Source organism: Antedon bifida, chromosome 4 (assembly GCF_963402885.1).
Source record: "Antedon bifida chromosome 4, ecAntBifi1.1, whole genome shotgun sequence".
Classification (NCBI taxonomy): Eukaryota; Metazoa; Echinodermata; class Crinoidea; order Comatulida; family Antedonidae; genus Antedon; species Antedon bifida.
The window spans coordinates 23,186,504-23,203,933 of record NC_136229.1 but is presented as its reverse complement, the minus strand read 5'-3'; the positions used below and the strand labels follow the sequence as shown (position 1 = coordinate 23,203,933).

The 17,430-nt window shown below is 32.4% G+C and overlaps 1 protein-coding gene across 2 annotated transcripts in view; it reads left to right on the top strand.

Annotated features, from left to right (window-relative positions):
* Positions 1-226: 226 nt before the first annotated feature.
* LOC144841033 (histone deacetylase 4-like) overlaps positions 227-17,430 on the top strand; it is a 57,009-nt gene continuing 39,805 nt past the window's right edge. Inside the window, exons 1-2 of one of the 2 annotated variants that reach the window (XM_078697184.1) lie at positions 227-260; positions 7,100-7,287. In XM_078697184.1, coding sequence (XP_078553310.1) covers positions 7,272-7,287 — 16 coding nt within the window. In that variant the 5' untranslated portion in view covers positions 227-260; positions 7,100-7,271. The remainder of the gene's footprint in view (positions 261-7,099; positions 7,288-17,430) is intronic. The other variant, XM_078697185.1, reaches the window with a different exon arrangement.

Below are 17,430 nucleotides of genomic sequence, written 5' to 3'. Positions count from 1 at the left end.
AATAACAATTTCAAGACTCAAAGTCAGGTTTTGATGTAAATAAATTATGAAATTGCTATTATTGTTTTTTTAATGTGGTATTAAATGTAATGAACTCAATTGAGTTTGGTGGATTGTGTAACGCATGTTACGTCATCACCTGATCTGCACACTATCTGATGATCAGAATAATTATTGGAGCACAAGAACGCAGGGCACCACCAGTTTGCTCGTTTTTTCTGGTTGATGATCCTGGCAAAATGGCTTCGGTGAAATGGTAGGTAAGTGATGTGATTGTTTACAAATTATAATTTGTGTGTTTACCAAGTGTCAGTTGGAATACGGCAGTCAGTATTGTGATTGTATGTGTATGCGTTTAGAGGTATTTGTGGACTTTTAATACTACGATAATTAAAAACATCTCGATTGTCATTTGTTATATTATTTTGTTACTCTTCCTTCCACCACCGCCACATCTCTGTTCAAAACACGACGATAAGCCTCCCTAGCAGCTCTTCACACTCGCTGATAAGTATGTACGTACGACCGATACAGCAGACAGTGAGTGGCAGGGCGCCAACATTTCAGGCGTTCACTTTTACAGTAGGCCCTAGGCTAGTTAAGCATAGCCTAAAGATTAGGCATATTATCTAGCCTTACTATCTAGTAGGCCTAGTAGGCGAAGAAGAAGGCCAAGTCTAGCTAGCTAGGCCTATCTATTTATAAATTAAAACCAAAGCCTTACAATTAAGGGCAAACTAGGCCTAGCTTATTATATAGGCCCTAGGCCTAGGCCTATATAATATATTATACACGGTTTTTTTGATAAACATGCTGTTGAGATAGTACATTAAATAATGAACGGTTTTTTTCAACAGAAGTTAAATAATGTGGTAAATATTTATGACATTAACAACTAGCCTACTCCCCACATCTCCATTGGACTACTGCACAGCTCCAAATAATATATTTAATTTAAAAATATGATTCATAGAGAATTTCTAAGTTTGTACTCTCAAAAAGCATACATCAGTGGGTTTGGGTGCACTATGTACACAAGCTTTACGTCCCATCCGAAGGACGAGGCAATGAGAGTAAAGCATCTTGCCTAAGCATACAGTTAGTATGGTACAGATAGGCTCAAACCCATGCCTATCACATGCTAGTCCGATATTATCATTACACCACCACTCTCCGGTATATACAGAACCTGTCGCCGGTCTTCCATCCAGAATGCAACCGGGCCAAACATTGCATAGCTTCGGTGATCTGACAGTGTTTCATCGCTGTAAAATAAGATTTCAAATTAACATGGTGTCCAGTAATCCCCTGAGAATTCTTTTTTTTTTTATGCTCAGCTGGCCACAACAAGACAGTAGTGCCATTAATTAGAATAATTACTAAAACATTAATTAATCCATGGAATCTTTGAATTATGTACACACACCATGCCTAGTTAGGGACAAAAATTATTCTACCCCAGTTACTGCAGTAACTAAATTGTGTTATTTAATTATTTAGCAAGTTTGTTTTATCATACATACTGTAGCATAAAAAATGTAGCTACTGTACTGCAGTAATTGCAGTAAAATTTAACAAGGCCATATACATGGATGCAGTCGTGTGTGCAAATTTGAGTTAGTGTTTACTGACCGACCGACATAGTGAGCTATAGCGTTGTGCGACTACGCGATTAAAAATAAAGAATCTCATTTAAAATGAGTGGGCTTATATTATGAAACATTGGAATATTGTGAAACATTGCCAAAATCGAAGAGTAAATGGATTTAACTTGTAAGTGGGTGTATTCAGTCAGATGATATCTCAACATCTGTCCTAATAATGTCACAGCCTTTCCCTGTTTTTTTATAAATCTGAAATTGTTAAATAGATCAGAGCTGTAACTTTGTTGTAGCACTCGTATCCATTATCCTCTATTATTCATCTATTTCTGCATGCACAATCTTTCTCATGCATAACTTGACATTTACTTGGATTTGAAAGATTTCATTAACTTGAGCCTATCTGCAAAGCTCGTTGAGGCAACTCTACAGATCTTGTTGATTAACCTTATAAGTGTAATCCCCCCAAGGGATACATCATCATTTACATATTCCTGTAATTAGCTCTGATCTTGCTAACAGTACACATGATATAAATAGATTTTGTTATAATGTATTAGACAAAAATATCATGTTTGATAACCCTCTGAAGCGATTGACAAATGATTTTAGATGTAAATTATAATGTGATCCGGTGATTAATCCACAAACATTGATCAAATAACTTTGAACATTTTTATTTATTTTTATTACTGAAAGAAAGTATTACTGAAGGAAGTATAAGATTAATTATACTGCAGTAATTGTAATCAATCTTCCTGACTAAAATTGCAAAAGGGAAAAATACTCCTACCCACCTGTAAGTCAATATAGTTTGAAATTGCTTTATAAAGTTTCAACCACTGTTTTTCAGTATGTTACTAAAATAAAATACATAAATATATTTGCGTACAAAGCAAAATCAGCTATTTTATGATCCCAAGTGCTATACTAGCCCAACACTGGGCATAATTGAAGATCGGTATAAGATTAATTATACTGCAGTAATTGTAATCAATCTTCCTGACTAAAATTGCAAAAGGGAAAAATACTCCTACCCACCTTCTGCATCCCCTTTCATTTTAGTTTTGATTCTAACTGATATTAGGATTTTCGAAATACAGAGAGTAGCTCTTATGCCTATTTTTTTCGGGCACGTTTTCTCTTTCATCCTATAAAATGGCATGTTTGGTTTTCATGCAATTTTCATTTGCTGTATTAAGTATTGTAATGCCAGAGGGAAGAAGATATTTGCATATTTTTATCACTTAAGATTTCTACACTGCTTTAGATAGAATCAATCAATCAGTTTGATAAACATGCTGTTGAGATAGTTACATTAAATAATGAATGGTTTTTTCAACAGAAGTTAAATAATGTGGTAAATATTTATGACATTAACAACTACACCCCACATCTCCATTGGACTAATGCACAGTTCCAAATAATATATTTAATTTAAAAATATGATTTATAGAGAACTGCTAAGTTTGTACTCTCAAAAAGCATACATCAGTGGGTTTACGTTTTACGAAAGCATCATCATTACCAATACAATATGATGCGGTCAGGTGGTGAAATGGTCAAGAAGTTGCTGCTATCAAGGCCGTAGCTAGAGGATAAAAACAGACAAGGCAAAGATGCTTTAAATATATAATTATTGTTATATAATTTAGATTTAGAGGGCGCTATCCCTAGGACCACCATACTAATGATTGAATTTTTTTTTGTTCTTCTGTGTTTGTTTTTTTATGTATGTTATTGAAATAAATCAAATCAAAAGGTAAAAGAAATAAAGGTGGGTGTTGTAAACTGGCCAAAATTAAATGAGAATGAAGTGTTATTCGTTAAAGCATAGAGGCAGATGAATTGTTTAAACAGGGAACGCTAACATATTGTAACATAATAATCTGTCAAAAATAGTTCACATTTCATTTTAACTATCAATAGGTGGGTGCCAATAGCCCTACTCTTTTTTTACGTATTGACATACTACCAAAGGTTGTTACTGTAGTAAATCGACCATTTTCTGCAGCTTGCAAGTAGCATTCAAGGAAAAGCCAATCAATTCGGACCAAATTCGCTGAATTGAGTTGGCACTATATAGTACAGTAGATGATGTTGTCACGAAACTGTATAAACTATGTCACAATAATAATTTGCAAATAGAGTTATCATTTCTTTGATTTCTACTGTAATTTGTTTCAATTTCAAAAGAAAAACGCAATGCTTTGTTAAATATTTAGTTTCCAAACTCTGTAAGACCAATGAAATTGGTTTTTTTTTCAGTTCACTGAGTATCAAATCCAATTAAACTTGATTGCAAAATAAAATATAGTCAGCCCTGTAACCTCTGTTGTCTATTGTTAAATCAAGGTTACACTTTCACAAAAATACAATGAAATACTGCACTGCAATATTCCATATACCTTTAATGTTACTCTAGCCATTTTAATGACCTCATTTGACTTCTTCTTCCTCCTTCCCCTTCTCACTGCACTCTAATGCCCTTGTTTCTAATGTATTCATATACACACTGACAGTGGAAGAAGTACTGTAGCTTCAGTAAGTTCATAAATAAAATGCCCTTTTAGATTAGACTTTTCCTATTGTCTAATTTGTTTTCTTATTATTTGATTAGCTTCTGGTCTTTTGATGATAGCCATTCAAAGCCATAATAAAACTTTTTGTAGCAGTTAATAATACTGTACAAGTCCACATTCCATTGCTTATTATATTTTTCTTATTACAGTATATTTTTCTACCTTTGAAGAAAAGCGTATAATATATTATGTTTAAGAGAATGAATGAAATTTAAAAACACTATCACTGACTTTAATGTGCAGTAAAAAATAGTATACGGGCACTTGTTAGAGGGAAAGTTTGGAACTGCTTACACTACAGTATACAGTAAGTCAATATAGTTTGAAATTGCTTTATAAAGTTTCAACCACTGTTTTACAGTATGTTACTAAAATAAAATACATAAATATATTTGCGTACAAAGCAAAATCAGCTATTTTATGATCCTAAGTGCTATACTAGCCCAACACTGGGCATAATCGAATATCGGTTTTTGATAGCCCAGGGTGGTTTATACGATATATTGTGTGCTGAGCTAAATCTAGCCTCACTTTAATGTGGGAAAGCAGACGAATCCTGAAATCAGGAAGCTGTTTAGCTGCAACCATCATGGAATTATCTGACCTTTTAGATAATTGTTATTAGAATAAGGAAGATATTAAGTCTTATCTTTGTATCGGCCCCTTACAAGCATCTGAAGAATAATAATACCTACTAACTAGTAATACACATTTGTTGGTATTGTTCTTGGAACTGGGATTATATTTTTTACAGTAGTTGCCCTGTTTGGTTGATTACACTAAACTCATTCATTAAAAGTAATTAAAATATGCTGTTTTAAAAAATCAATGATATATTTTTGTTAGTGATCTAAAATGCTGTTAAGAGTGATTGTTTTTTTCGTTTAATATGTCGCAAGACGAGAGGCGTAATTGACGATGATATGAAGTAGATAAGACAGTTTACCCCCATGAAAGAGAACAACAGAACAACCCATAGAATTAAATTACAGTACAGGTTTAAATTCACAAAATTTAAGTCAAAATTTAGTAAAGTAATATTATACTTGCATTGTTATATATATTCTTAATTCAAATTTTAAAGTAAATATTTAACAGTTTCATCTAACACATAATATTGTGATATGAGGCCTGGTATTATGGAAAATATAATTATGATATCCATAAATAGATAAATTTGAAATCAAAAGCATTTGACTGAGAGTGCTCAGAGTTGCTACTGTTGTAACATAGACAACACGCTGTGCATTTAGCACTTTTTCACACTGATCAAAATTCTTCACATTGTGATGAAAATTAATAAATATAAAATATTCATATAAAAATAGAAATCTCATTTTAAGAAACATTTTAAATTAGGAAATAAATACACAAATCGAAATAATTATTTTGCTGCGTAACATTGTAACAGATTATATTAGAGGCGTGGAAGGGATCCAACAGCATTCATGGTTGACCGTCTTCTGTGTCTGACCGTCTTCCGTGTCTTACCTCCCCCGCATCGCTTCTTCGAAAACTCTCTATACTGAGATCAGGCGAGATCGAAGACCCCTTTTACATACAATATAATAAATAAAATCAGCAATGACATATTATGCAAATATACACTTAAAATGGTTTTAAAAACCAGATTTTCATAGATCTTAAGACAGATAAATTCTGTATGTTTTCAAATGGTTTGCTGAAATTGTTGAATAATTATTTTTTGCAACAATTTATAGAACACTGACTGTTGCTGTTGCTCTCATAAATTCTGATAAATTAATTTATTAGAGGTAATAAAAGAAGCACTAAATTATTTTGTACATAAAATATCAACTCGTTTCTTTTAAATTATTGATGACTATATGTATGTACACTATTATGTAACTGACTGAATAATAATAAATCAGGGCTTCCGATTAATATTATCAGTTTAACCTAATGATGCTAAGTAAGTAAATGTTATTTGAACCTAAATTACATTCTAGAAAACATAATATTTAAAATTTGTTATTGATATGTCAAGATTTTATCTGTGTCAAAAGGTACTCTACTGTATAGTACTTACAAAAATGATTTACTTTTTTTTTCCAATGTAGAAGTTTACAAAGCATCACCGCAGTAAACATTAGCATGATCCCCCACCCCCCTTTTACCCCACGAAAAAATATCTGGCTAATTAATTATTACCAATACATAAAAGCAATGTTTAAAAAAATACATTGGAAGTACTGCAGTGATTGCAGTTGAATAAATCAGTACATTAAGGAAATTGGTTTTATTATTAACATTCAAATCAAAACAATTTTTAAATATTCTGTAATGAATTCTGCATTAATTTGTAGCTTCTTTATGTTAGTGTTTAAATGCCAAGAAGCGCTTCTATTTATAGAAAGCCTATCTCTATAGTTACAGCTTACTGTATAAGGCCAATGCCAATGATGTCTGTAGTAAGAGGCAATTACTGTAGTGTATAAAGGTCATTGTAAAAACTAATGGCCAGAAGAAGGTAGAATTAACAACTCATTTTAACTAAAATTGTGTCATTTTGAAGATTAAAATCTATTGACGACAACAGAGAGTGAGAAAATGTGAACACATTTTAAGAATAAAGTATACGCTTGAATTATTCACACTTACAGTTATGATAAGACTGTTGTACAAGGTCGAGACGACATCATAGAACGTCAATTGTGACTAAAATTGTGTCATTTTACAGAAAATTGTATCCAACAACACCTACTGTATACTCGGGCATACTCAGGAATGAATGGTTGTTTTGATATTCCCAAATTTCTTGTTCTTCAGTCATTTTATATACATGATTTGGATGTAGAAGAATGCGAACAGCGGTGTAGCATAGCTTGGATGAAATACTAATGCTGTACATCTACGATATAATAATTGTATAAACTATATCGTGTCATTTTGCAGGTTAAAATCAATCGACGAGTGAATATTAAAATTACAGAAATTACTACACCAAATAGGTGGAATGGATGTATACATGGATTCTACTAGCTGAACATAAACATTTTCTGCTCAGGACGGAATAAAAACGGATTGTAATATATTTCAGGAATTTAGAATACGAGAAGGATCAACAATGAGCAAACATACAGGTAAATGATCATTAACATTCTTAAATATACTGTTGATTATAACACATTTTGTATCATGTGCTGTACATTAGTTTCTTCCATTTTAATGATTGAAGCTACTATTGCACTTTTAGCTCTTTGAAAAAAAATTTGAATTGTGCGATGTAGTATGCCAGACCTGTAGAGTGCGCCATCTACACTATAACTTCTTTATTATCATGGTTAGACTCCAACTGCCTAATTGTTGCATGACCTTTGACATTCTGATTCAAGATGGAAACAGCTGAATAATTTAATTGAATAAAAGTTTACTCTAAAAGAACATAGGTGTGAAAATAATGAATGTTTATAAGTTGAATAGGCTGAATATTTGAATCATTACTTGAAAGATTGACTGTTTCATTATTATTATTCAACAAGATGTTGTTTATTCTTGATAATAACATACTGTGTACAGCCTTACCATGTTGAAACACCGGGTCTCGTCAGATCACCGAAGTTAAGCAACGTTGGGCCCGGTTAGATCTTGGATGAGAGACCATCTGGGAATTACCAGGTGTTGGATATGGAGCTGGGGTCCCATTAGGCATTTGAAATCAGCACTGCTGACTCTTATGGCAGCCCCTGCGCCTAGTATCTGCATCAGACGTATTGGCTTATGCCTCTCCTCTCGTTAAGGTGGGCACTGGACGAGAGAAGCCCTTGGTCAATATTGGGCCGAGCCAAAGGTGCTATAAACAGTCCTGGCTTAGTCATCATTCAGATGAAATGTAAGACTAATTGACAATGTCATTTACGACAGAAGTTGGCCATTAAAAAAGAAAAACGTACTGTAAAAAGCATTTAATACTGTACTTTATCATTGTTTCATATAAAATTTTGATTACAGTATTCCTAACAGTTGACAGTGACTGTCAGTCTGTTATTACATGAATCATGTTTTGGTATTTTTAGTGAATTTGTCAGAATATCAGCTTGTGTTTTATGAGTTTCCTAATATTGTATGATCTTGGCCAATTGGGAGAACCGACCACGCAGTTTAAAGAGGAGTAAAAAAAAAATAACCTACAAATTTATTTTAAAACTTATATTATCAGTAATTAAATGGCACTGTCTATTTTTTTTCGCAAATGAATATTTAAGATAAAATTGAAAGTTTTCTTCATAAAGCTTGGTTGCCACTAGGATGCAACGCAAGGACAAAAGTATAAGGCAAGTAATTTGACCAATCACAAGCAAATGATTTTTTGAACAATCAACATGTTACAATATAAGGCTGCTGAAGCAAGTAGCCAAAACTTAGCACAAAAAAGTAATTCTATTTTCATGGTTTATTAAAAAAAGTACAAACATAATAGTTAGTTAGGTTTTAGACGTGATTTTACTAGGTCCTATATTGCCAATAAAGTATAGTTAGGCTAAATTTCAGACATACTGAGATTAATAAAGTATTTTATATCCCACCGACCTTCGCATCAATCAAACTCTACGCAAAAAAAAGGTTTATACATTAGGCTCATGAGGCTTACATGTTCTTGTTTTTGGAAAAGGTGATAACATTTTAAAAGAGTAATAAAGGTCTGCTGGCAAGAAAAAACGTTTTTTTTAAATGGTTAAAAAAAAAACTGATTATCATAATTCATATCGTCATGGTAATAGAAATAGAACATTTCTAAATTTGTAATATTTATCAAACATTCTCCAATATTCTAATAATATCAAATAGCTAAATAAATATTTCCTCATTAAATATTTACTTAGCTAATATAATATTTGTGTGTTGGTTTCTAAGTAAAAATGTGATTTTATCCCCTTAATCCAAGCGCCATATTGTACCAAACCACACAGCTTCTGTGCTTACAGTATGTTATGTTATTTCACATTTTATTATCAACTAACTGCACAATATTAATTGTTGTTCACGTCTTTTCGTCGTTCAGACTGAAATGTTAAATCAACCAATAGATTGTTTGTGTTACTCTCTTCCTTTTAATGTACAAGGCCAAAAATAGATCTTGCATGCAATTTACAAATCTAAAAATAGTTTCTCATCAAAATAAAGGCTTTCAAATTATCCAGGGTATTTTTATACCCTGGATGGTTTAAGCTTATTCAGCTCTGGCATTTCAAGTGCCACTTTCTTAAGTGTCTTTAATGACATGAATCGACGACGAGTTGGAAATAGAAATCTGTCGTCTTAATGCAGATTGAGGCAATACAATGTGTACCTGCTGCATGTATTTAATATGTTGATTTGATTTATCTGCCTCTGGATAATTTTAAACAATCAGTTTACAAAATGGCCGCTGTAAAGCAAGATGATTACAGTACTGTATTTGAAATTAAAACCCAAACAATTACAATCTGTAATTCATTACAAAATGGTTGGATCTAAATATTATTTTATTTTGGGAATTAGTTAAAGTTTACTGAAGAGATGCAGGTTTATTCTGTTTTAACTGAATAATGATGGATACTGTCTTTAGTTTGGATGGGAGATGCATTCGCAACACCCACTTTCCAACTTCCAACCCTAACTAAGTAGCAACTGATAACCACTTTCCAACTCAAACTAACAACACTCAGTTTCAAACTAGCAACACTCAGTTTTCAACTACAGTTAGCAACACTCAGTTTCCAACTACAGTAGCAACACTCAGTTTCCAACTAGCAACACTCAGTTTCCAACTAGCAATTAGTCAGTTTCCAACTAGCAACACTCAGTTTCCAACTAGCAACAGTCAGTTTCCAACTAATAACACTCAGTTTCCAACTAGCAACACTCAGTTTTCAACTACAGTTAGCAACACTCAGTTTCCAACTACAGTAGCAACACTCAGTTTCCAACTAGCAACACTCAGTTTCCAACTAGCAACACTCAGTTTCCAACTAGCAACACTCAGTTTCCAACTAGCAATTAGTCAGTTTCCAACCAGCAACACTCAGTTTCAAACTAGCAATACTCAGTTTCCAACTAGCAACACTCAGTTTCCAACTACTGTAGCAACACTCAGTTTCCAACTACTGTAGCAACACTCAGTTTCCAACTAGCAACGCTCAGTTTCAAACTAGCAACGCGCAGTTTTAAATTAGCAACACTCAGTTTCCAACTAGCAACACTCAGTTTCCAACTAGCAACCCGCACATTCCAACTATTGCTAGTGACAATTTAAAACTCGCAAAAAAGAAATTGCTAGAAATTGTTGGTCTGTTGCTAATTTTACTGGCATCCAATACTGCCTACACATTGCTGATAAATGATTAATTTGCTGTTGATAGATTGACTTGCTTTATTTATTATTGTTTAAAGTGAACCAAATCAAGACATCTCAAGTTCTCTACGTAAAGTTTACAGTGATTACATTCTAAAAATTAGAAAATGTGTGTGTTCTCCCAAAGCTGGTTTTACTGATTTACCCAAATAAATTGCTTCCAACTGGTAAAATTGTGCAAGAAAATATAACATAATATAAAATAAACACTTGTCTAGTAAGCCTAGCCCTTATAACAAAATATTATAATGATTAATTGCAATTCATCGCCCATTTTTTGTGAAACCTTTATTTTGATGCCCTTTAACTGAATTCTGCTGCCAAGAAATTAGGGGAAATTTAGATAGGTTTTATTTTAGTCGGTTGTTTACTTGCAGTAGAAACAGGCCCTAAGACCATAATGATTTCAATATAATTGTAATGTACTATTAATAGCATAATTTATTGTTGTATCAGTATCCAATAAAGAATAGACCAGTATACAATAGGTGATAAACTAAGTTGTTTACTGCTCAACGTGTGATGTGACTAAAGAAGTACAAGGAGAATCTATATTATGCCGAATCTATAGTTATACTATTGATTTGTATTGTGATGAACTGGCGTGTTATATATCCTATTCTTCCATTCATTACTGTAGGTGCCTTATAATAGAAAATTCAATACACCTATTTCTATTGTTAAATTGTTGTTCTCCGGATATGTTACATTTTTCGTAGTTGAGCAATTTTAGCCTCACACCATTACTACTACTTCTTTATATGTACTTTTATTTTAACTGTACAGTATAGAATACTGTATATTTTTAGTTATCTTTTGTACTGTATCTTTTATGTGTTATTTGTACATACTATAATTCTGTATTTATTATTCAAAACCTTCAACAGGTAAAAACAAATCAACAGTATAACAATGGATCATTTAAAAATTATTGTTATAGTTACTGCAGTAACTTCATGTTTTACTGCAATAATGTATGATTTTAGTTTGTTTCAATGTGTCAACTCAGGATGGCAGTATAGGCAACTAGAGACGACAACGTTAAATTTGATAAAAAAGCTTGTTTGAATGGGTTTTCAGACGGTACATAATAAATGTTCTAAAACATTGATTAAACTAAATGAAAATGAAAATAAATGCACTGTGTGATATCACAGGGAAGGCCACAAATTGCGAAAGCCTTTCAGTTCACCATACAATTTTGGCAGATAGGAATGACAATCTTCAGGTTCTGCTCAGATGCTAGAGAGCATGGTGGCACTCACTGTTGGTCTTAAAGACGACAAGAAGGATCTTGGAGTCCAATATCACCAACCTATAACTTTTTTGTTAAACCAGTTAAAAAGTTAACATTTATTTTTTAAATATCCATTTGAAACCAGATGAAATTTTTTGAGAATATATTGCATTAAGTTTGCAAGTTTGTGCACATGCGTTTCTAAAACAACCAAATATTTTTTTTCCCATCAATTTAAGAATAAAATAATTTAATCTAATCTAGACTTTGTGCCTCAAGCATGCAAACTATATTGATATCACGCAAGTATTTATTTTGTAGAGTACTTATTAAATATAATTTCATATGATTCTGTTTGCTTTTTGTTTTAATTCAAGTTTAAGAAATGTTGCTCTTATAATCTTATGATCTTATGATAAATGTTGGAGTACAAGGTTCAAGCTGAAGTATTTACAATAAATACCTTTGTAGATAGAATGGTTTCAACTTTTACTAGTCTGCCAGATTTATCAAAGAAATAAGGGTTCACATCAAAAGTATTCTACTGCAGTGATTGCAGCAACTACTTTTTTTAATGCAATAATTATGGATGATTTAGTTTATAAGTCAATAGGCACAATTAATTTCAGTCAGAAATAAATCATAAAATGGCATTCATTTGTCAGTGAATATTATCATACTGTTCAATCATCATTAAACAAGGCAGCTAATTTTGAGACAAACTACTGTAAATACTGTAAATACTACTACACATTAACATAATAATCATATCTTTCAATTTTGGCATCAACCAATTGTTGTTATTATAGTAATAGTATATTTTAAGGGACATTACACAAAGCTTAGCATCCTCCAGGTGCCGTAGATTGCCAGACTGCGTTGTAGACCATCAAGTTTCCTAGATTTCCCAGAAATCGTAACAAGATTCCAGAAACTACAGGGATACTATGCTTTCTACCCAATTCAAAACAAGGAAGGCTTTTTACCCATCTCAACTGGCAATGCATGCCCTTGTGAGCACTTGAAATTGACGTCATACCTGTATCGGTCTCCTGCCTAGCTAGCTGGCATTTGATTACAGGGCTTCGTTGATAACACAACGTCATTAGTGCTAGGGTACTCATGTTGTTAGTATTCTGATTGTCTGGTATTGTACTACTATACAGTAGGAGCTTTATCATATGCTGAAGCTACATAACAGTAAGTTTCTCCATTTATTGGGGTTTTTTTTCCAGTAATTTATTAAAAGAAGTTATAATGTTATCGTTTCATACTTTAGAGTTTATCTATTTGTTGTTTTATACTTTCCTATAATAACTCACTTTCATTACTTACATATACCATCTTGACATATTTAGGTATACTTTAGCTATTATAAATTTTAAATTATCAATCTGTTTCTTTGTTTTGTTTATACTGGCAGGATCAATGCAGATATTTAAACAAACATTGACAAAAAAGACTGGGTAAATTTAGTTGTACTGTAGGCAGCAAAATTTGTATCAATGAAATAAGAGAACAAGAATGAGGTTAAAATACAAAAATGTGACATCAGAACCTGGAAAAAAATTGTACCTAAACTGTTTTAAAACTAGATTCCACTTCACTCTTTATGCTCTGTACATGTTTGTTTGATTTTTGAAGACAATAGTAGTAGAACAAAACAATTTTATTTCAAATTTATTTCTTTTTTTAAAATAATTTTTTAGAAAAAACTTATCTAAATTTAACTCGTTCATCATTTTGAAGTTATATAAAATGAAAATTAATTGTGTCTGTATCAATGATGATGATGATATATGATGATGATTAAACATAAATAGACCATTTCACAAATTGATTTTTCTTTGGTTTTTTAATTGTTTGTTTGCCAACTGCTTTACGATCTATTTTCAACTGTTGAACAGTAAGGTCCTAATCCTTCTCTTACCATATTTCTATTGTTTACCAATACTTATTTAAAATGTCTGGATTTACCTAACAAAAAGATGTATAGAGGTGAATGCATATGACCTTAACCTACTTTCTTATAAACCATTTGACCTATGACCTTCTTCATTTATGAACTGGCATACAAATCATTCTATTATTAACTTTCACAAGAGATATGTAATATGTTACAGTAGTATAATCTATCAGTTATGTAATTCCTAGTTTTATGTCTGGATGTCATTGTGGAATAAGGGTTTTCTCTTCTGTCACATGATCAGTCACATGATGATTTAAACATTGTTACTACTGCTTCTGCATCAGTTTTCTACGTAAAATATGCATACAGGTTAGTGATCAAAGTTGACAGTTGTTAGTTTAGAAATGTCCTTAATCTTGACAGTAGAACCCCTTTCACATCGCATCACAAAAACTTCGGAGTTCACACACACCGGGCCCACACACACTATGCAACTGCCAGTGTTGAAGCCCTGGTGTGTGCTCTGGAGTTCTGCTATACAGTGTGAAAGGGGTATTAGTTTACAGTTCATGGAAAAGGTTTATCTTATTCCATTTCAATAATTGATAAACAATCAACACTGATGAAGTTTTATAAAATAATTACTTCGTTTGAAACAACCGGGTGGTTACAGACAAAAATAGTTTGATTGAGAATGCTATATTACTTTAACAAAACTCAAACCTTACATAACCTACCATGCTTTGTATTGATGTCAATGTCAATGTTATGAGGTTATTATGTTATTATGTTTTAGATGTTGCTGGTACTCAACCATTCTGTAATTAATTTCCATTGAAAATTCTGTTAAAATTCAAATAATGAAAGTATTCATATAATATTTAGATCATTAATAATTATGCATACTGATACACTATGCTGTAATGTACTTGAAATTGTATATTCTTTTTATGTGAATGGTGGTTCATTCCATTCATTGGTAGATACAGATAGATATGTCAATGCAAAATTTTCAATAAATAATATTAATCGCGACGTCGAGCCTTAAACGAAAGTGTTTTTCGCATCTGCTCAGTTTCGCGTCAGATTGCGAGTACAGCATTAGCAACTTTTTTTTCGCGCATCCATGTGTATATCTAGTAAAATAATTGGGCTGCATGGAGCGTCATAAAAACTAAACATTTTGAGATGCGATTTCTAGTTATAGAAGGGTGTTTTGTAGAATTTCTTTGCAATAGACGATTGTCACATTCTGTAAATATCAGCCATATTCTACACTGTATCAGGTCCATCATGAATTCACTAATTACAGTAGATGGTGGTCATCCATTGGACACATTTTGAAATGAATGGGATAATATAATTTGCACGTTTTGTCCGCAAGTTCTGTCCAAGGACAGAGATAAAAGTTATAATTAGATTTTATCTTCACTATTACTTTAATAACAACAATGTTGTTTAAAATAGATTGAACCTATCAATTGAGAGAGTGTCTTTGAGTAGAATCGCGTGTATATAAAAGTTTATTGATATTATTCTGGTATTCTACCTTTGTTATTTTATGTACATGTATAAAAAGCAATACTTGGATAGCAGCCAATTATCTTTGTGGCATTGTATTGAGACAATGTTGTTTGTAACTGAAAAGACTGCATTTTTTTCTGACAAACTTAGTTTATTAGATAGTACTGAGACAGGGCTTGTTTGAATTCTATCTTTCCATATTAATTAAGTGGAATTAATTGGCCAATCTGGAGTAGTAAATCTCAACAAATTACAAAATTGAGTCCTTCATACAGTATGTTGAGGGCAGTATTCTCTCTTTCTGAAGTTTTTACGTCAAATCAAAAACAACTATCACAGTGCTAATGTCACAATTGTTTCATCTCTTGTGTTTCAGTTTCATTGTCTTAAGTGACATTTAAAAGGTAAGTGACAAAACAATTGATGTCACTATAAGAGTTACACATTGAGATTAGAAAATGTTGTAACTTGTATAGTTATATAGTTAGCTGAAAATCTTACCAACCATGAGATTTGAAATGTCACAAATTTCACCACTTGGCTCGGGAGTTGTCGGCCAGTCTAGAACCCCGCTAGGGTCTAGTGGCGAATTGGGCTTAAATTATGTAGCTGCAAAAAGAGCACTTTTTTCCGACTGCTACAATGTACGTCTGTATATGGTCTGTCTACTATGTAGTACAGTACTATAATACAGTAATACTGTACTAATACAGTAATGCAGTACTGACCTACTGTACTACTACAGTTACTATTATTGTAATGTATACTGTGTATCATTCTACAATACATTAAATGTACATTAAATTCATCATTAATATGAATACAGTATAATGGTTATAAATGTTATCATTATTTTAAATATTAAACTGCATGGTATTTATTTAACTATTACAGTAAAAATGTGTTGAATTACAGTACTGTACATTACATACAGCTGTGAAATTAAAGTTGTTGACAGCTGAAACCCAACATAGACTGCAGCCGCATTCTGTTTACATCTTTCTTTTCATTTATTCGCTCGTTATATTGATTTCCTAAAGGAAGGTATCGTTTATTTTTGTCGGCGGTGGAACATATCCCACAAAGGGCAATCAATCGGCTATTAATAACCCTTGAATTGATCCATAACATATCCCTGTTGATAAATGGAATAGTCCACTTCCCCTGAAACGAGTCTTGAACCTTAAGGCTAGGACAATATGTAAATAAAATAGTCTTCTATTTTTAGCCGCACCAAATCTCTGTGTGCAAACCTAGATAAAGAATCATTTTATATTTAGGCCAATAGAGAGTGAGTCAGGGCTGTGTCTAAGGTACAATACACGAATCGCAAAGTCTTAGTCAGTCTGTGGACACAGACATACACGCTTGTTATTATATTACTTGATGTATAGGAAATTTCATTAGACTGTTTGAAAAATAACTTGTTTATAATGCCGGAGCTCTGTAAGCCAACAGAGGCTGTTAGCATGCTTAAGATGAACCATACAAGGGATCGTGAGAACCTGAAGCGCAGAGCAGAGAGACGTGTCAGATGTAAGTTTGTTCTTAGTTTAATCTTACGAAAATGTTTCGTACAATTCTGACATATTTTGGAATTAATCAGTACATTTGAGAATAAACTTGCTAACAATTTTGTTCGCAAGTTGTCCTCATAAATAATTTATACGAATACAGTACTGTAGCTTGCTACCACTGTATACTAAACAGTGGATACCGCACTAACGTGTTAAGTATACTGTATATTGCTGCTTACGTCTGTGGTGTGGGGTTGAAAATTAGTGGGGTCTAGCATGGTTAGGTAGAACCCTAATACGGTATTACTATTATATAGTGCCTCAGGTTTCCTTGCCTTATATAGTATTCTACTCAATTATGAATGTTTATTACTTTTATTTCTATTTTCATCATTCTCGGAGGCAATAGCCAATCACAATATGGAGAGGATTATCTACATTAATTACAACCTGAAATCAAACTGTTATTCTACCCTGGATAAATAAATAAATCTTCTTTCAGCTTGTGTTAAATCGAATATTAATTATATTTTTCTATTTTATACTTAAATCTGTTATGTAAATTAGCCAATGAATACTGTAAATATTCTCAAAATTATACTACTGCAGTTACTGCAGTAACTAATCTTTAAACCTACAGTATTATGCAATTATTTAGCAAGCTTTTTTGAAAATCATGCACAGTGTATTGCTGTGCAGTGACTG